General features: G+C 54.0%; 1 protein-coding gene across 1 annotated transcript in view; it reads left to right on the top strand.

The window, feature by feature from the left end:
* The window catches only part of PREX1 (phosphatidylinositol-3,4,5-trisphosphate dependent Rac exchange factor 1), a 181,582-nt gene that overhangs the window by 82,465 nt on the left and 78,086 nt on the right, over positions 1-21,031 (top strand). Inside the window, exons 4-5 of the mRNA XM_044748026.2 lie at positions 5,024-5,128; positions 11,621-11,722. Coding sequence (XP_044603961.1) covers positions 5,024-5,128; positions 11,621-11,722 — 207 coding nt within the window. The remainder of the gene's footprint in view (positions 1-5,023; positions 5,129-11,620; positions 11,723-21,031) is intronic.

Below are 21,031 nucleotides of genomic sequence, written 5' to 3'. Positions count from 1 at the left end.
GGTCGAGGAAGCCCTCGAAAACGTGAGACCGAGCCTCGCGGGCAGCTCCCTCCCTGCACTGAGTCTCAGCCTTTTTGGGTGTGAAGTGAGTGGTTTCGAGCAGATGGTCTCCGTGGAGCCGGTGTCAGCCCTGGGTCCTGCGGACGGCAGCCGTCGCCTCTGACAGTCCTCGGGCCCTCCCTGGGGGCTTGACCCTCTCCCCCAGTGGTTCCAGCTGGCAGCCATCCACCTCTCCTCCTTTGCAGCCCAGACCCGCAGCCGCACATTCGCCGCCCGCCACATCTGTGTGCGCACAACTGTTTGTCTAATTCTTTCTGGCAAAACCATCAAAGCCCGTGTGGGGCCCCGAGGACAAGAGGGAACGCTTAAACTCCTAGCTGTCAGAAGCAGCGCTGCCATATTTCAGGCTCCCGGGCCCGAGATGCAGCTGGGGTGGGCTCCGCGGAGGGACTGGGAGTCATGGAACTGGGCATGGCTTTGGAGAGGAGGCATTGCCGTTTGCTCAGTTCACCCTCTCCGAGCCTCGTGCCTCGGTCCCCTGCCCTTTTCGCAGGCTAAAGGGGAGGAGGACACTGCTGGGTGTGTCAGAGAGGGGGCTCGGGTGAGGAATGACCAGCCTGTGGTGATCTTTCTTACCGCTTCCGCTCCTCTCCTGCATCGGTGGTGGACATCGCTGGTCCGTCACAGCGCTCTGCCGCTGTGCTCCCGGGGTCCTGAATTCTCAGCAGCGTTCCAGCCGGCACCGAGCACTGCCTGGTGATTGGCTTGGTGTGTGGGGACAGACAGCTTTGTCTCTGCCTTCTGTCCCTACCCTTCATCGGACAGATGGAGGTGGACAGGGAGACCCTATTACCTCCCCCGAGTTGGGTCCGGGTCTTCATTTTCTTCCCATTTTCAGAGTGTGCAGGTACTAGTACTGTCTTCACTGCAAGCAACAAAAACACCAACTCAAACAGGCTGGAACAAACAAACAAAAGAGACTTTATGGTTCATACTAATGAGCCGTAAGTGAAGTGTTCAGGAGTGATTGGCTTCAGGCATAGCTGGATCCAGGACCCCATATGGTGTTTTCGGGACTTGGTATTTTTCTGTCTCTTGGCTCTGCTTTCCTTTGTATTGGCTTCGTTCTTGAGGGGTGAGGGGGTGGTTGCCTCACGTGGTGACAAAGGTGGCTCTCAGCAGTTCCAGGCTGACACTGCCAGCTCAGCAACAACAGTTCAAAGAGGGCTTCTCTTCACAATGATTCTAGCACGCGTCCTTGAGGGCTGTCATGGGCCCAGCTTGGGTCACAGGGCCACTGTTGGCAGGACAGGGAGCTCTTGCATTGGTTTGGTCTAGGGTGAGTGGAGTGGGGTCGGAGTGTAGGAGGCAGGTCCCCAGGGGAATAATTGGGGGCCATGACCAGAACAAGGGGGAACGGATGCTGGGTGAGTAAAACAACAGATGTTCCAGTGAAGAGCTGATGCTGCGGATGTAGGGGGCCAGGCTTGCCTGGGTAGAAGCAGGGGGCTGGTTTGAGGGGCGGTGGGCACCTCTCAGTTCCTCCCTCTGCTTTCTTGCTTTCATTGATCAAACAGTCATGATGGCTGCTCTCTCCCAGGGACGTCAGTCCCCACTGACACCCCAGCAGTGACCTCAGCAGGTGCAAAGGCACTCACAGCCTAGAGGGAGAGGGGAGAGATGGACAGCGCCTGAATGACAAGTGAGGCAGACCAGGGGGCAGTGGGGCAAGGCCCCCCAGCTCAAAATCTGCCTGTTGCCTTCCCCTGGTGGCCCTCCCAGGACCAGAGTCCACTCAGCTCCCTCCTCACTCTGCCTTTCTCTTTTCTTGCCATTAAAACCTACCCATCCACTGCCCTACCTCGTCATGGACGGATTCACCGGTGGAATATGAATTTGCTGACGTCTTGGTGATGGTAATAATAGCATCCGCATCAATAGCAGCTAATAATAGTAGCTGTTAGTTAACGAGCACTACTGTGTGCTGTTTTAAGCACTTACTGTGAATCCCAACAACCTTACGTGGGGAGGTGATTGTTGGCTGTAATTTATGGACAAGGACGCGGAGGCCCTGAAAGATTACATGCCTTGCCCCAGGTCACAGGGCTGGCGATCTGGGCAGTGGGGCTGTGCACCTGGGTGGTCTGGCCGCAGAGGTGCGCCTGCAGCTGCAAGGACGATGCTGCTAGTGGTCCGTGGGGGTCAGCATGGTGGTGGCTGGTGTCTTGTCTCAGGGCGGCTCCGAGGGCGGGGTCTGCAGGCCCAGGCAAGCCCAGGCTCTCGGCCGGCCGCAGGGGGCTGCTTTTCGAGAGCTCCTTACGTGTGGTCGGGACCTCCTGCTGTCACTCAGGTGCCCAGCCCTCCGCAGCCCTGCAGCCCTTCTCTGCAGGAGCAGCCCAGGCCCTGGCTGGTTCCTGTCCCCTGCACAGGACAGGTCCTCTCCCTCACATCTTTTATCTGGGCCCGGGTCCACACTTCTCCTTATCCGTCTCCATTGGCCTTGATGGTCTCCTAGGCTCATTGGAGACACGTGGAAACAGAAATAGCTCTGCTCGGGGGCTGCTGGGGTGCCCTCTCCCCCTTTCCTGCCCCCATGTGGACGTGTGTGGTGGCGTCTCAGGGGGCTCGCTGCTGACCCTGCGCTTTCTCTGGGCCTGCTGACGCTGGTGGTGTTTGGCGCAGGCGGCTTGTGCTTTGTGACGCTCAGACCGCTTGGGGTTCCTTGGAGGGCGCGTCAGGGCCCTTTGTCCCGTGTGTGTAAATGTGTGTACGCTTTGGTTAACCGTGAAACTGCTTCGGTATTTTTCCCTCTTGATTCATGTTTGTTGATTGTGTTTGTGGCTAATGTTTTGAGAGTATTTTGAAATATTATGAAGTGTTCATTGTGCTGCTCACTTTACTGACATTATCTAAGCCTCCAGCCGAACACTTAGTGGGGTCAGCTGTTGTGTCCATTTCGTGGATGAGGAAACCGAGGCCTCGGGAGGGGAAACTGCTTGCCCCAGGCCACCCCCTGCTTAGGGACTCAGAGCTGGGTTCCCGCCAGGCGGTTGGTTTTAAGTCCCTCTGTGCACTTTTCGTCATTATCTACGGTCCCCTCAGAGCTTGGTTGTGCGTTTGTGGCTTGAGATTTGTACCCTGTGTTTTTGCCCCCACTCCCGTCCCCACCCCCTGCGATGGCCTTGAGCTGGACGTCGGCAGGGGGTTAGAGAGCCGAGTCCTGCGTCTGCCCCTTCACCGCTGTGAGACTGCTTTTCCCGTGTGTGAGTGGGTCGAACACGGCCATGCCGTGTGGGGTTATTGAGGGAGGCAGTGTCCCCTCGTTCCCGGGGCTCAGCGTGTGGCCTGTCCTGAGTGCCCTCAGTGCACTCTCCGTGTCGGCCGGCGGCTCTGGCTGTGGGCACTTTGCCACTCAGGGCGTCTGCTCGGAAGGTGCCCACGGAGCCCGGTGAGCCGGGCGGGTTGAGGTGCTTACTGATTCTGAGAGCCGTCCCCGCCTCTTCGGTTTCCTCTTTCCTGCGGCCACCCCGCGGCAGGATGCTGGGGGGCTGGTCTGGAGACAAGACGAGCTCCTGCTTTGCAGACCCCCTCTTCCTTCCTTCGCTGCTGGGGTCTCCTGCCCACCCCCTGCCCCAGGCCCAGGCCCCTCAGCCCTTCCTCCCCGGGGGCCTTGCCAGGACATCCTTGTTTGGGTTGGCGGGTTGGGAGGTGGTGTTCCGCGAGCCGTTGGAACCGAGAATGCTCAGCGAGAGCTTCCTGCTAAGAAGGCCCCTGTCTCTTCCAGTCCCAGAAACCCTGCCTGAGGGTTGCAGACCTGGTGACCCGCGGGCAACCTCTAGGTGGGAAAGGGGCCAGCTTTGGGCTCAGGGGCATCTGGAGGTCAACAGAGCTGTCCCCTTGCCTCAGGACTGGCATTGCCGAGTGGCGGTGACCAGAGATCTACTTGTTCCTCCAAATTCCTGAGCCTTCTTTGGCCTCCTGGCTCATGTGTACAGGCAGGACTGTGCACACGGTGGATATGCAGAGTCCGTTCATTTAGCAAGGAGTCTTTGAGGGCCTACTGTGTGCTAGGTCGTGTGCTAGGATTTGGGGAAACCTCAGTGAACAAGACAGACGTGGTTGCTGCCTTCAGGGAGCTGGCTGCCAAGTGGGAAAAGACAGATGATAAAGAATAATGCAGATAATTCCAGATTGTGAGAACACCACAAAGACAATGAAGACAGGTGGGGGGTGATAGAGAACACCTGGTGGCTACTGCAGCTAGGGTAGCACAGGTGTCATTTGAGGAGGTAGCATTTGAGTTGAGACCTGAATGGTGGGAGTAGCCAGGCCTGGGGAAAGACTGTTCCAGGTAGAGGGAAGCAGTAAGTGCAAAGGCCCTGAGGTAGGAACTATCCAATTCAAGTGGCAGATAGAAGGCCAGTGGGATGAGGTCAGAGAAAGGCAGGGTCACATTATCTGGCCCTGGAAGGTCCCAATAAAGTATTGGATTCTGTTCCTAGTGTAGTAGAATACATTGGAGGGTTTTAGGCAGGGGTGTGGCACAATCTGACTTGTGTTTTAATAGTAAAGTTGGATGTTTATTGAGCACTTACTGCATGCTGACCCGTCATGTTTTAACTCACTGAATCCTCATAACAACCCTGTGAGTTAGGGACTCTTATTAACTCCACCTTACAGATGAGGAAACTGAGGCCCAGAGAGGTCAGGTAACTTGCCCAAGTTCACAGCTGGAAATGCAGAGCCAGCGTTCAAGCCCAGGCCTCTCGGCTTGAGTCTGTGCACTTGACCCTGGGCCCTGCTGCCTCCCTTAAGCTCACTCAGGCCGCTGGATGCAGAACTGGGGCAAGGAGGCCGGGAGGCCTGTGGCAAGCGGGAGCCCTGAACCCGCCCTGCCATGTGGTCTCCAGGGGGCTGGGGGAGCCTTTCCCCCCAGGCCTGCTGGCCCAGCCATCTGCACCTCTCGGGGCTCCCACCTTCCCGCCCTGACCTGTCTCCCATGGGCTCTGTCCTTGTCTTGCAGAAGGACAAGTTCTGCGTCTACGAGGAGTACTGCAGCAACCACGAGAAGGCCCTGCGGCTGCTGGTGGAGCTGAACAAGATCCCCACGGTGCGCGCCTTCCTGTTGGTAAGTCTGCCCTCCCCCCATCCCTGCTTCAGCCTCGTGACTCCCTGGGCACCAGCGAGCTCCCTGCTGACACTCTCATGCCCACCAGGCCGCCCCATCCCTTCCTCAGCCCGGGGAAGCAGGGATTGCCAGCGTCTTCTGTAAATGGCCCGACAGTGGCTCTTGTTGGTTTTGTGCGTCTACAGTCTCTGTCACAATGACTCAACTCCGCTCTTGTGGCGTGGAAGCAGCCATAAGTAATATGTAAGGGAGTGAGCAGGCTGTGTTCCAGGAAAACTTTACTTACAAAAACAGGCAGAGGGCTAGGTTTGGCCCTAAGGTCGAGTTTGCCAATTCTTCGTCTGAAGTCGTGATCCTAATAGGAGTGGTAGAAATAGTAGTAATAAGTGTATTGTTAGGATTGTTTAATTATAAGTGAAAGAAAATCCAGTTAAAATTGGTTTTAAGCCAAAAAAAAAAAAAAAAGAATTTATCAGTTCACTTTTCTGGGAAGTTTGAGACCTGAGAGGCCTTCAGGCACAGCAGCATCTGGGTGTTGAAATGATGTCATCAGGAACATGTCTCTTGGCTCTGCTTTTGTCCACCTTGGCAGGCTCTACGCAAGTGATGGCAACATGGCCTCCAGCAGCTCCCCTTAGACCTCTCCCAGCCGAGCAACCGCAGGAAAGAGAGCTCCTCTTCCCCAGTAGTTAGAGTAGAAATCCTGGGTCTGAGGCTTGTTAGCGCAGCTTGGCGAAGACCTTATCCCTGAACCCGCTGCTGTAGAAGAGGGGTTGCTTGGTGCTCTGATCGGTCACTTCTGGACCTGGAGGGCGGGGTCAGCTCCACCCATCCGCCGGGCCTGAGCGTGGGGTGGGTCCCCAGAGGACAGTTGGTTTGGACTTGTGCAAGTAAGTGGGGAGTGGACGTTTGTCAGGCAGGACAGCGACGTCCGTGATGGTCTTCCCTGCACTTGCAGCGAGCTTCGCTTGTGCGCGGAACGGCTTCTCCTTGGTGAGTCCTTGGAGCTTGAGCAGCTGCTCTCCGTGGTGTGTGAGTTGAGATACACATTTGTCTGCTCTGCAGACATCCCCAAAATAGTAGTTTAAATGTGATAGACATATATTTCTCTCTCACATTAACAATGTGGATGCAGACAGTCTGGGGCTGGTGGAGGGGCTCTGGTGTCTGGGGCCAAGGCCCTGGGATGTGCCCTCCTCGACGTGGCCTGAGGTGACCTCTCTCCACCTGCACGGTCCAGGCAGTGATGCAGGCGGGTGGGAGGGAGGCCTGCCCCTCTGCTTGTGAGGGCAGCAGCTGTACACATCTCTTCTGCTCACACCCTGTTGGCCAGAGCTGAGTCACATGACCACACCTGGCTGCAAGGGACGCTGGGAAATGTAGTCTTTATTCTGGGCAGCTGTGTGCCCAGACGAAGATCTGGCTGTGGAAGAATTTATTAGGGGCACCTCATAGCCTTTGCCACGGGTGAGTTTAATTACTCCAAAGTCTTAAGTGACTTTCTAAGAGTATATGCTTGAAAATCGATTGAGCGTCCTCTGGGTTCGAACCCTGGTCTTTCATCTGTAAATCCCCTGCTCGTTCACTCAGAGGCCAACGCCCCCGGCCTGTTTTGTTTCCCAGCAGGGCATCCAGAATTCAGCCCACAGAAGCAGAGCACTTAACTGGCGTAGCATAAGGAGGGTTAACCGTGTGCCTGGAGAGCTAAACTGTATAATAAAATTCTTAATTGTACTTTTCCCTAATGCACAGACTCCAACAAAGTATTTCCAGAATTTCGTTTCAAGTTTGTGTTTTCTTCGCTAGTGGGTTCTCCTGCTTGGCCCGACCCCGGCGAGCCTCTGTGGACGGGCACGTGGGCCGACTGCTGTCCCCCTTCGTCTTGTGTCTTAAGTGTGCAGGGCGGGTGCCTCCGCCGCTGGGATCTGCGTCTTTGCATGTCCAGTTCTGCGCTTGTATTCATGAGAGTCTGGGCAGAAAGCAGGGATCGAGCCGCAGAGCGGATGACAGGCATGCGGCCACGTTTCTGTGATGGACCACTCTGCACCGCTCGGCGATGTCACCCAGCCCCTGGCTCCCTGCCGGGGCCCCACCCTCCAGAGGCGTCCCCTTGGGCTCAGCTGGGTCTTGGGAAGCAGGTAGATGCCAGCCAGGTGTCTGCAGGGCTGTGAGAGGGGAAGGGCTCCTGTTTTTCATTTCTTCCTTCCTGCCTCTCCTGCTGTCTTCCTGCTGGCCAAGCTGCGATTTTCTGGGCAGCAGCTGGGCTGGGCCGGAGTGAGCAGGGGGAGGACGTGTGGGGACACACCGTCTGTCTCCCTGCTTGCTGGCGTCTCCCAGCTTTTGGCCGCTTGCAAAAGAGGCACTGGGGACAGACAGAATCTGGCTCTCCATTCATGATGTGCTGGGCACTAGCTGAGAGATGGGCTTCATTCTGTGCCTCAGTTTTCCTGTCTGTAAATTGGGGATAATATATTCATTCAGCAGGTTCTTACTGAGCACCTGTCTAATGTGGTAGGATCATTCTAAGTAATGGGGATACACCCGTGATCAAGGCAAGGAAAGTCCTTGCTCTCACGGAGCAGCCATTCTAGTCGGGGAGACTTACATGATATGTCATGTGGCATTAAGTTTTCTGCAGGAAATAAAGTACGTTAAGGATGACAGAATGTTTTGAGGGAGTTAGGGTGGTGACTGCTATTTTTAGATTGGTCTTTGGGAAAACTGTGTCTTAGGTGATGTTTAAGCAGAGACCTGGATAAAGTAAGAGAGAGAGGCGAGGGGTATCTGGGGGGAGAGCATTCCAGGTAGAGGAATTGCAAGTGCAAAGGCCCTGAGGTCCAAGCATGTTTGAGGAACAGCAAGAAGGCTGGGGTGGGGCAAGAGAGCGTGAGAGTGAGAGTGGAAGGAGATGAGATCAGAAAGAAGGAAGGAAAGGGGTGTTTAGACAATGGAAGGGATCTGAGGTCTTTAAAAAGCCTTTTACTGCAGTACAACATGCACGCAGTGAATGCGCTCGCAGCATGATGTGTACCCCGTGGGACCACCGCCGGGATCAAGAGTTGGAACATTTCATGACTCCAGAAGGTTCCCTTGTGTTCTGTCCTGGTCACGCCCCCTCTGCGTGGGCAGAGGTAACCTCTGTGCCAGTTTCCCTCACCAGAAGCTGGTTTTGCCTATTCCAGAATTTTACACGAGTGGAATCGTACGGGATGCTTTTGTGTCTGCTCAGCATGCTGTCTGGGACGCGTCCACGTTGGAGCATGTGGCAGTGCTTTCAGTAGAATATTCCGTCTTACTTGGAGTGGGATGGGAGCCATGGGAGGGCTTTGAGCGGAGGAATGACTTGAACTAATTTGCATTTTCAAAGGCTCCCCTGGGCTGTGAGGGGGGAGCTAGGAGACCAGAGTGGGGGCTCAGTGTAAGTTTCCTGCGGCTGCTGAAACAGTTACCACCAGCTGGGGGGAGCTTAAAACAGCAGAATGGCTACTCTCCCAGGTCTGGAGGCCGGGAACCTGAAGTCAAGGTGTCAGGAGGGCCTCGCTCCCTCCGAAGGCTCCGGATCCTGCCTTTCCTCGTGCAGCTGCTGGTGGCCCGAGGTGTTGCTTGGCTTGCGGAAGCATCACTCCAGTCTCTTCCCCCTCCTCACGGCTTCTTCTCTTGTCCCCTCCTCTTATAAGGATACGAGCCAGTTGGTTTAGGGTCCCCCCTAATCCAGTATAGTATGACCTCATCTTAACAAATTATGTCTGTAAAGACCCTATTTGCAAAGAGACTCACATTCTGAGATTCTGGGTGGCATGGCATTTTGGAGGACACTGTTCAACCCGGTCCAGGGCTGCTGCAGTGGTCCAGGCAGGAGATGGTGGTGCTGAGGATGGGGCGGTGGTGGCGTGAGAGGTGGTTGGGTTCACAGAGAGTTTGAGGGGCCAGCTGACATGTTTTGCCAGACGAGTTGGCTTTGGGGTATAAATGAACAAACGAGAGGAGTCCAAGGTGACTCCAGGGTTTTGGACCCAAACAACTGGAAGAATGGAATTTCCCAAGATGGTCAAGGCTGGGGTAGGAGCAGAAATGAGAGGTAAACAAAAAAATCCCACTTTGGTATGTGCGGTTTCAGAGGCCTGCTGGTCATCCAGGTGGGGGTTTGGGTGTAGAGTCAGAGATTTGAGTCTGGAGTTTAGGGCAGGGAGGGGCCAGGCTAAAGAGAAAAATCTGAGCGTTTTCAGCTTAAGGATGGATGAAGTCTGGATGAGATCAGCCAGGACAGAAAGGGGGACCCAGGACAGCGCAGGGGCAGCCTGCAGTTAGGAGGGTAGGAAGACATGAGGCTGACACCTCCCCTGAATCAACTCTGTGAATTAGGAGAGTTTAAAGAAGAATTCTCAGAGGTTTTTCTTATAATGCCTGGAGTGTAATCAGAGGACAGTGATGGTGGCTCTGCATGTGTTTGCTTTTTATTTTTATTTTTTTTAATGAAAATAAGGTGAAACAACAATCGAGGGCGTGTGTTTGGGGAGAAGAGTAGTTGGTGGCTGTGACAGTTGTGTGAAAACTCCTTGATCCTGGACCAAGAGAGGCCCTTCTCCTGCCAAGCCCTGGGGTCTTCTGGAAAGCATGCCCTCACTCCCAGGCTCCCCCTCTCTACCCGCAGCTGATGTCACCAGGGCAGCTTGTGGGGAGTGCTGGCTCAGAGGACAAAGGCCTGAGTGTGAGCAATGTGGGGCCTGGCATCTCCCAGCTGCCATAGCCCTGATCCCCTGTCTGTGCCAGGGGTGGACAAGAGGGCAGGAGCCGTGCGGCTCCCTCCAGAGCAGGGACCCAGGGGCCTGGGTTCTGCTTCTCCAAGGAGATGGCCCGTTAAGATCCCTGAGAGGCAGTGGACATAGCTCTGAGACTGGGGCCATCTTTTCAGCGCGCTGTGCCACTTGGCCCATCTGGAATAGGGATGTCATGGTCCATGCTTCCTTTAGGGCTGTGAGGATGAATTTTCTATGTAGGTGAACCTCCAGGCTCAGTGCCTAGCACGTGGTTAGCACAAGGTAAATGTTCTCTGGTCGTACTTGCACTTGAATATGACCAGAGAGAGTGTCTGCTTTGTCGGGCAGATCTCCAGAACGTGAGCTGTGCCCAGCACATAGTAAGTGCGCAGTGTATATTTGTAGAATGAATGAATGAATGAGTGAATGAATGATAGAATGGGAATCTCTTTTTCCAAGAGTTCTGTTTCATTGCCAGTCTTCTGGCATGGTATTGAAGAGGAAGCCTGAGACCTTTCACTGCTGGATGTGCTGGCAGTTTGTGTATTCATTAGTTCGTTCGTTAATTCGTTCGTTCATTGGTGCTCACATTGGGCACAGTGAGCCCCAGCGACCCAGGACCGTGAGGGGCGTGGTGGGAGACCAGAGATGTTGATTTGGTACATTTCTTTCCTATGCGTGACTTTATATTTTACTGCAGGTATGTTCTCCAGAAACAGTGCCCGGTTTTGTTTTGTGCGTCTTTAAAAGCTTTATATAAATGATTTCATGCCACACATATCCTTTTGTTTTTCTTTTTCACTGAGAGCATGTTTTGAGGTCCGTCCGTGTTGCTGTGCATACCTTTCGTTCTCCCATTTTCACCACTGGGTAGTGTACCATTGTCTAAATCTGCTACGAACATACTTTGCCATTCTCCGGTTGATAGATATTTAGGTTGCTTCCCTTTTTTTGCTATTCCAAACAAGGCAGAGTTTTTTTTTTTAAAGATTGGCACCTGAGCTAACATCTGTTGCGTTGCCAGTCTTTTTTTTTCTTCTTCTTCTTCTCCCCAAAGTCCCCCAGTACATAGTTGTATATTCTAGTTGTGAGTGCCTCTGGTTGTGCTGTCTGGGACGCTGCCTCAGCATGGCCTGATGAGCGGTGCCATGTCCCCGCCCAGGATCCAAACCGGTGAAACCCTGGGCTGCTCAAGTGGAGTGCACGAACTTAACCACTCGGCCACAGGGCCGCCTCCAAACATGGCAGAGTTTTGAGTGGCCGTGTTCCTGTGTCCCAGTGCATATGTGTTAAAGTTTCTGTAGACCAGGGGTTGGCAAACCTTTATGGGAAAAGCCAGATGGGAAATATTTTAGGTTTTGTGACTAGAGGGTCTCTGTTAGGACTCGTCAGCTCTGCCATTGTAGCTTGAGGCAGCCACAGACAATGTGTAAACAAATGGATGTGGCTGTCTTCCAATAAAACTTCAATTAAAAAATTAAAATTAAAAATTTAATTAAAAAAAACCAGGGCATAGACAGCATTTGACCCACAGGCCATAGTTTGCCATCCTCTGACCTGCGCTTTGTGCTGGGTTGTAGAATCTCCACATTTCCATCTCTCCTAGCTGTTGCTAATTGCTTCCAAAGTGATCGTCTGTATCTGTGTTTTGAGTGCTTCCCATGTTATTTGAAGGTGGCCAGATCCCTTTGCCATCCTGGGCGAGTTTTCACGAAGGTCTCCTGTCCCTTTGCAGAGCTGCATGCTTCTGGGAGGCCGGAAGACCACGGACATCCCTCTGGAAGGCTACCTGCTGTCTCCGATTCAGAGGATCTGCAAGTACCCCCTCCTCCTCAAGGTGAGATGTTCCCCTGACTCCTCTCCCCGTATTTGAAGGGACAGAATACCCAGCTCTGCCTGGCTTAATCAAAGAATAAAACTTGTTGGTTCAAGTAACTAAGAAATCTCGGGGCAGCGTCGGCTTTGGGCCGGGCTGGAGCCTCACCGGCACCTGGCTTCTTTCTCCTTTGCTCAATTCTGCTTTCTGCCGCCTAGCTTTATTTCCAGCGTGGTAGCAGCTGGCTGTAGTTCCTCCGAGCTTACAGCCTCTCAAGTTCAAGGACAGTGGGAGCTATGACACCAGTCCTGAGAGTCACTCAGGCTTTGACCTTCTGTGGCTAGGAGAAGGTGATATTCTGAATGGTTTGGGCCCCGGTCCTGTGCTTTAACTTAACCCCATTACAGGAAGCCTTGCTGGCCCTGTTTGTCCTCCCCCATGTGCTTGGACCTGGCTTGACCCTTGACCCAATCCCTTTGAGCTGGGTAGTGTTGTGCTCTGACTGGCTGAGATATGCGCCAGTGACAGCGAGCAGGGCAGTGTTGTATTCTGATTGGCTGCGATCACAGTCAGGTGCTCCACCCCTGACCCAATCCATGTGAGCTGAGTAGTGTTGTGCTCTGATTGGCTGAGATATGCGCCAATAACAGTGAGCAGAGCAGTGTTGTATTCTGATTGGCCGAGATCACAGTCAGGAGCTCCACCCCAAACCAATCACTCTGAGCAAGCAAGTTCTGATTGGCACAGACTTGGGTCATGTGCTCAACCTCCAGCCAATCACTGGATCCCACAGGCCAGAAGTCCAGTGAGGGGCACAGAGGACCCCCTCATCAAAATCTGGGCCATTTGTGGAGGAGGGAGCCACACTGCAGCCATCCCCCACCTGCTGTCTCCTTCCCTGCCAGCCACTTTTGAGCTGGCCTTGGTCAGGCAGAGCAGGGCAAGACAGGGCTCATGTGGGGACCCAAGAAATCTTGATTCTCAGCTGCAGAGTCGGCTCCTGAGCGGATCCCCAGCTGGTTGGATGGCTCTGCCACCATCCGCTGCTCTCAGCCCAGGCTTTCAGCACTTGGAGGTGGCGCTGTTGGCCTGAGCCTGCCCTGGCTCCATCCTGAAGTTTTGCATCTGACAGCTGTTCCCTGGGGTCCCTGCTGGTGGATTTACTTGGCTGGTGGTGCCTCATTCACGCGCCTGCTCGCTGGGGCCACATGAACTGGAAGGGAGAGGGGAGGGGAAGACTTCTAGGGAATCCTTGAACTTGCCTTTCTGCTGGAGATGGTCTCGGAGCTGGCCTGACCCTCCCTGGGGTCATCAGCTCTGCCTCTGCACACAGGCCTTTCACACGTGCAGCTGTGTGTGGCGGGACCCAGCTCTGCCTGCGCCTCCCCTGGCCTGCTGCTGTTTATCCCTCTCAGGGATCGCGGAGGACCTTCAGCAGGTGTTCTGGCAGCAGTTTGATCCCCAGACAGGTGTTGGAAATGCCTGACATAGCTCAGCTCTTCGCCTTGGGCGGAAGACGCTCCAGGTGGCACTTGTAGATTGGTAACCTGCGGACTGAGTGGGACCTGCAGATGCCCTTCGTTGGATCTGTTTGGTGTGTTTTCCAAACTTGAACTAGTTGCCAGTATTTAAGAGGTAGTTTCTGGAGTGGTTTAGGGTGGGGATTGGCAGAGCTGTGGCCCGTGAGCCAGATCCGGCCCGCAGCCTGTTTTTGTACATCCCCTGAGCTAAGAATGGTGTTAACATTTTTTAAAGGGTTGTTAAAAAAAACCCCAAAAAACAAAGAAGAATCTGTGACAGAGACCGGGTGTGGCCAGCACGGCCTAAAATATTTACTATCTGGCCTTCAAAGAAAACATTTCCTCACCCTAGAGTAGCTCCGGGTTTGCTGAATTCTAGGTCTGCCATTTACTCGCTGTGTGTGATCTTGAGAAAGTCACTTCCCTGTGTCTCAGTTTCTCATCTGTACTACAGAGTTTGTGTTAATAGTACTGATGGGGTTGTTGTGATGATCAAACATTTATTTACTTAATTCTTACAGCAACTCGATGAGGTAGGCGCTGTGATCAGCTGGCAGCTGAGGCACAGAGAAAGGAAAGAGCCTGTTGAAGGCCACACCTTAGGTAAGCGGAGGAACCGTGATTTGAACCTGGGCCATCCATCTAGAGTTCCGCCCCTACCCATTATGCAACACTGCCTGTTGGGAATCACTTTGGGGAGTTAAGCTGCCAAAGCGTGTGGGTGTTGGGGATGCTGATCTTCTCAGTTCTGTAAGTGGGGTCTGGGAAGGTCAGTGGCCTTGAGTTTCGTGGCTTGGTGGCTGGTGTGCTCCTTCCTTCCTGGGTTCCAAAACCTTTTTTAACGTGTGACCCATTAGAGGAACCACCAGCTCTCACCCTAGAACCCAGCCGAGGGTCAGCTCTACTGTTAACCCTTTGGTTTCTGGATCTTGGGAAGGTCTGGGGTCCCAGTGGGCACTGGAAGGGGCAGTTTCCGAAATGGATTTTACCAGCCAGAGGGGCTGGACTGTGTGTAGGGTGGACTCTAAGCTCTCGACGTGAGGCCCAGGCGTTTCTGAGGCCTGCTCAGCCCCAGGGGCCGCAGTTTGCTCTGGCTGGGTTCCTGGGCGCTGGAGTCCCAGGAGAACAGAGAGAGGGACGGAGCGGGCCGACAGCCGGGGGAGGGATGGCTCTCCGCAGGAAACAGTGACGAAGCCAGCTGTGGGTTCCCCTCCCCACCCGGTGGCCGTTTACACGCCCGTTTCCTTGGCCTCCAGCTGTGTTTACTGGGGGGCTCAGCCCTGGGGGAGCAGCCGCAGGGCCTCAGATTCCTGTGGGGACCGGCCACGCTCCCCGCCTGACAGACTGCTCAGTGTCCCAGCCTTTGGCACCCACAGCTGGAACGTTTGCATCAGAGAACAGCTGGGCTGAGGGAGCTCTTCGTACCCGCCCGAGTTCCTCCTTTCTGTCACATTTTCCAGTGGATTTTAAGACAATCCCATGAGCTTGGGGCAGCTGAGCCCCAGCCCTCAGCCCTTCCCGTTCTGCCGCCCTCGCAGACGTCCCTGGGGCCCTCTGAGCCCCCTTGTGTGAGCATCAAGTAGGCGAGCAGGGTCGAGGAGCCAGGGTGGGCAGGGGGAGAGGCAAGAAGGACGGCGTCTTTGGGAACAGCCCCAAAAAGCTGAACTTGAGCAAGGCCTAAGAATAGCCGGAACATTCTATTTCAGCCTTTGGCCCAGGCCTGGGGTAGACAGTTGACATTTTTGGGCTTTGTTGAGTTTTCCTTCGATGTTTCCAGGGAAATGATTCAGGTTTGGGGCCATGCCCCTGAGCTCACATGGCAGGTGCCCGAGGGGAGACGGCTGTTGCTGCCCTTGTAGTCGTTTCCTGGCGGCCCACAGGTCTCGTCAGGGCGTTGACTCTGCCCCGGCTGCTGGTGGGGCTCAGGACCCACAGTGGTGAACAGGACAGACCCTGTCCCTGCCCCTTGGAGAGCTTCCCGGGACTGGGCCCACGGGGGCCTGGTGCGTCGTGGCAGCGGGCGAGGCAGGCGGGGGCCAGCTGGAGGGGACGTGTGTCTACAGGGGCAGCTGCCCTCCGGCCCCCCGGTCCCCTTGGCCTCCTCCCCCTCTGGCCCCTTCTGTTCAGTGTCCTTTCCTGATTCCTCACCTTCTCCACCTCAGAGTATACGGGGACCCTGGCCTCGGTCCTTGGGCCTTTTCTCTATTTAGACTTGCTTCTGAGGTGGCCTCATCCACTCTGTGGCCTTTTTTTTTTAAGTATTTTTAAAAGCTGTGCAACCATCGCTGCAATAATTTTAGAATGTTTTCATCACCCTCAAAAGAAACTTCAGACCCATTAGCAGTTACGTCCCTTCTGCCTCCTTCCCCGGCCCCCGGCAACCACGCGGCTACTTCCTGTCTCTACGAATTTGCCTGTTCTGGACATTTCCTATAAATAGAATCCCATAATATGTGGCCTTTGTGTTTGGCTTCTTTCACTTAGCACAGTGTTTTCAAGGCTTGTCTGTGTTGTAGCCTGTGTCATGACTTCATTCCTTTTTATGGCTGAGTAATATTCCGTTGCATGGATATACCGCGTTCTGTTTGTCCGTTCCCCAGTTGATGGACATTTGAGTTGTTTTCACTCTCTGGCTGTTAGGAATGGTGCTGCTGTGAGCATCCATGTACAAGTGTCCGTGTGGACGTTCCCGTGGCTTTAAGCTCCACGTCTATGCCGATGACTTCCAGCCTGGACCTCTCGCCTGAGCTCAGCTTGTTCTCCGCCCCCTCAGCATCTCTGCTTGGATGTCTGACAGGCGTCTCCCACCTAACATGCCCACGATTACGTGCCTATCTCTCCCCTCCCCCAGACTTCTCCCACCGGCCCTTGTCCCCATCTCCGTAAATGATCTTGTCAAACATCCTGGGGGGCAAACAGGGCACATCCTGGGAGCTGGCCTTTTGGGACAGCTGTTGAGGTGGGTTTGTGGCTGGGGCGCCTCTTGCGGTGGTGCCTAGGGGAGAGCCTGGGGGCCCTGCCCATCTCCAGTGCCCACATGTCCCGTGTCTGTCTGTGGGTCATGCAGCTGTCATTCCGTTGTTGCCTCTGCATCATGGTCCATCACCGAGGAGGTACTGGTGTCAGTCTCCATGCAGGGATGGCCGGGGAGTGGCCTTGGGACGTGTACCCCTCACAGCTCTGCAGAGGAGAAAGCTTTACGTGGGGTAGGTGGAGCGGGGAGTGCAGAGGACAGCGCTGAAGCACAGTGACACACGGTGAGAGCGGCATGTTCTTAGCGGATCCCTTTCCATCTTCCTGATTGCCTCCAGGGGACAGCTGCCAATGGTGCTGCCGTGTCTGGGGTGTTTGAACCATTCATTCATTCACCAGCTGTTTATCAAGTGACTGTTATGTGTCAGGCATTGTTCTAGGTGCTGGAGACACAGAGTGAACAAAAACTGTCCAAACCTCAGCTGTGTTCTGTGTTCTCCTGGGGGAGATTGACAGCAGAAGAATGCACAGGAAGTGTGCTTGCTCGTTTAGATGGAACGGGGGCTATGAAAAAATCTTCTCTGCCAGGAGGGCTGGTAAAGGCCAGGTGTGGTAGACTGAGAAGGTGACATTTGAGCTAAGACCTGAAGGAGGTGAGGAAAGTGGCCACTCAGGTACCACTTGGGGAAGAGTCTTCCAGACAGAGGGAACAGCCAGTGCAAAGGCCCTGAGGCAGGAATGTGTCTCAAAAGCAGGGAGGAGGCCAGTGTGACTGGAGAGGAAGATGTGAGGGAGAGAGTGGGGGAGTGGGGCTAGGGAGGGGTAGGGCCAGATTATGCCAGACCTTCAGGGCCACTGTGGTTCTTTGTCTTCTCTGAGTGAGGGAGGTTCCAGGGGAAGGTTTTGAGCAGAAGAGGGGCAGGATCTGACTTAGTAATGGTGGGATCCCTCTGGCTGAGTGTGGAGAATGGAGGCGGGGAGACTGGGTAGGGCTGGACTCCAGTGGTCCAGGTGGGGGGCGGCTGGACAGGGCAGTGGCCGTGGTGGTGGCCACACTTTATGAGGATTGCCCCTTTGCGTCATTGGCCCATTTCCTGTTGGATGATTGTCTTTCGTATCGATTTGCCAGAGTTCTTTCTGTGTTACTCTGGATACTTTGGAGTTCTCGTCTGACTCTGACGTTAGTCAGATTAGTCAGTTAGATGAGCTCCTCATCTGCTGGGGACCTGGCAGTGTCACCGTCTTGCTGAGAAGGGACAGGAAGCCAGAGGTCTCTTCACTGTGTCCCCCTCTGCCCCAGGCCCCCTCCTCCCCCAACCACAGTGCCCACTGCCATCCTGCCTGTCGGGCTGAGCGCTGACACCTTGCTCACAGCTGCTCCAGTGCCCTGACCCGCACTACCCTGAATAGGGCTCTTTCCTGTGTGGTGAGCAACAGTGGCTCGAGGTGCGAAGCGCCCCTCCCTCAGCAGGGGACCCGCTCTCACTTCTTCCTTCCAACCCAAGCCCTGATGCCCTGTCTTCCAGGGAGCCTTCCCAGACTGCCCTTCCAGGGAGTCTTGTCTGCATCCTGCATTCTGCCATGCTCTGTGAGAGTCTGAATTTGGAAATCCAGCTCCACCTCTTCCTAGCTGTGTGACCAACAGCAAGTTGCTGACCCACTCTGTGCCTCCATTTCCCCATCTGTCAAATGGGGCTGGTAGTTGCCTCCCAGGCTTGCTGCAGAGATCAGATGAGGCAATGCGTGAGAACATGTTGCGTGTTACTAGGTGGATAGTCATGCTTGGTAAACGTTAGCTACTCTAACATTATATGATTGTTATTTTCATACATCCCAGCTCCTGTGTTTGTTAGTGTTGCGTCTTTGAGAAGTCACTTAAGCTCTCTGTGCCTCAGTTCCCAACTCTCTCAACTAGTGCCTTAGTCATGGGTTATTGTGAAGATTAAATGAAATAATACCTGTGAAGTGCTTACTAAGTATTAGCTATTTTTATTGTCTCAAAGTCGATTTTGTCCAATATTAATAAAACTATAGTTGGTTTCTTTGATTAATATATCTTGTTTCATCCTTTTATTATCAACCATTCTGTATCTTTAGATTTTAAGTATTTCTTTTATAAATGGCATAAAGGTCAAATTTTAAAATATGACCTGACAGGATCTCTGTCTTATAACAGGAGAGTTTTGTTCACTTATATTTGTTGTGATTATTGATATATTTGAACTTGTTTCTACCATCATTCTTTTTGAATTTTATTGGTCCTCTTTTTTTTTTATGCTTTTTCCCTCCCTTACTTGCTTTATTTTGCATAGTTTTAGTTTTTGTTAGTTTTCTTCTTTATTCCATGTTTCTTGTTGCTTCTATTAAATTGAAATGTATTGCCACCACCACCACCATCGCCGTCGTCTCTCGCAGTTTCACCTTCTCCTCTAGAGAATGTCTCTGTAGAGCCTAGAATTGGGATGTCAGGCTGCAGAATCTTAAGGTGAGCTGTCTGTGGGCAGAGCCAACGGGTGGGTGCAGGCTCAGCCCCTCCCAGAGCTGGCTGAAGTGTCCCCAGAAAGTGGACCTGTTCCATCTGGTCCAGCCCCCATTGGGGACACCCCACCCCCACGGCTGCCTTCTTCTCTTGTGGAGAGGATGTTATGGCTTTCCAGCCCCATGTCTCCCTTTGGACCTCCACCAACCCCACATCGCAGTGTGGAATGGTATTGCCACTTCTTCCAGTGACAGATCCAGCCTTGTTTTCACTCCGTGGTTTTATGGATCCGTCTTCTTATGCTTCTGTTTGCCAGAGTGGCTGAAAACCTCATTTATTGTTTTATGACTGTTTTTGTAAACTTTGAAAACCTAATTTAAACTTGCTTACTTAAAAAAAAGGAAAGAAAACAGGAAAGATCCCCGGTAGATGTGTCTTCCTGCATAGCTGCGTCCAGGAGCTCGGATTGTGTCGTCGAGTCTCAGGCCCCCCCACCTCCTGGCTCTGTCTTCCTTGTGTCGGCTTTATTCTCAGGGGCTCCCTTCTCCTGGGCCGCCTGGGCCTCCAGCAGCCTCAGGCCTGTGTCTGACCGGCTGTCTCACTGAAGGTCCCTGGCCGGGCTCGTTGGGTTGGCTGGGGTCACATGCTCTTCCTGAGCCAGTCGCTGTGGCTGGGAGGATGGAAGGCTCGGGGTCCCAGATCTGCACTGGGAGCCTCTCTCGGACTCCGTGACCCCAGAGGGGGGCAGGTGAGAACGGCGAGTCTCTGTCGTGTCACCCCACTGGCTCCTCCTGGCCCCTCTCCTCGTCCTCTGGGCCCTTTGCTCTTCTCCTTTTCTGGCCTTGAGCAGGCTGAGCGGGGAGCGAGGAGGGGGCTGCAGCCCGTGCCTCAGGCCGTCCTCTCGTGGCCTCGCTGTGGACAAGCCCACGCCTCTGGGGGTGCGATGGGGCTGCTGAGCCCCGGCACTGGCGGCAGCCCTCTGGTAAGCGTGATTGGAGGGTGTGAGGGGGATGTGGCAGCTTCCGGAAGTGCCGGTGGCTGTGCCCTGACATCCTCTCTTCCAGGAAGCCCTCACCTTGGCCTCTGAGACACCACATGGGCCTACCTGTGGGCGGATGTTGGGGACAGGCGCCCGGCCTGGCTCTGGAGGGGTTTCCGCTGTGCATCCACGGGGGGGCCCTGGGTGCACCCCGCCCTGCTCTGCCCGCAGGGTTCTGAAGGAACCCCAGGGCCCGCCGCTGCTGCACGTTTGGTGTTCTAGAGCCTGTTTTTGGGGGCGTTCATTTCCTGCCGTTCCTGTGTCTGGAGGGGCCTGTCAATGTGGTTCCACGTCTCCCAGGTCCTGCTTTCTGGCTGTGGCCTCAGGCAGGAGGCTTCACCACGCTGTGCCTCAGTTTCCTCACCTCCAGAGTGACGATAACAGTACCTCCTTCCCTGGGGTGATTTGAGGATGAAATGACTCAATCAGTTTAAGTCGAGAACAGTGCTTGGCGCACAGTCAGTACTCAAGTGCCAGCTGTTGTGATTACTGCTGTGACTACTCCGTTACTGCTATTATTGCCAGATAGAAATGATAACACACACAAGACCTGTGATTACTGTGGAAATAATGATAACGATGGTGGACGCCGGGTCCCTTCTGCTTACCGAGACTTTTACCTTCATCGTCCCAGTTGATCCCTGCAACAACCTTAGGTGATCGCTCATGTGTCACAGATGTGCCCACTCAGCCTCAGAGAGGTGAGGTCACCTGTCGAAGGTCACACAGCCGAGAAGCAGCTCAAACCACACCTACCTCTCCCAGAACCCATTCTCTTGACCACAAGGCTTTCCAGCTCCATGCTCTGATATACTGTTTGAGTTAGGATGAAGCCCGAGTGGGCCTCAGTCTATTATTGATCCCTCCGTTGATGGGGAACTCACTACCTTACATGGCAGCCCACTGTGTGAGAAAGCTCCAGTTGGTGTAAGAGTGGGGTAACCCTAGCAAACAGTCACCTGCTGCCCTGGTCCGCGTTGGACCCTCTGAGGCCTTGCAGATCCAGTGGGTTTTTTCTTACTCGTGTAGTCCTCCCAAGATGCTTAGCAAGCAGCTTTTTGATTCCTTCCAGAAATACTCTTTTCGGGGCCAGGCCCTGGAAGTTCTTGTTGCTGTCCCTCTTTAGATGTGGATTCCAGGGTTTTCAACACTATAGTCTCTCTCTTTTGAACCTGACTCTGCTCTAACTTATTAAGACAGTGTAAGTTCTGAATCGAGCAGGAGCCTCCTCACCTCTCTCCTTTTGCATGTTAGACCTTTGTTGGTGCAGCTCAAGCTCCCGTTAACTTTGAAGATAACTCACGTTTTATACTTGTCTG

Source organism: Equus asinus, chromosome 15 (genome assembly GCF_041296235.1).
Source record: "Equus asinus isolate D_3611 breed Donkey chromosome 15, EquAss-T2T_v2, whole genome shotgun sequence".
Classification (NCBI taxonomy): domain Eukaryota; kingdom Metazoa; phylum Chordata; class Mammalia; order Perissodactyla; family Equidae; genus Equus; species Equus asinus.
This window is presented reverse-complemented; position numbering and strand designations above follow the sequence as displayed.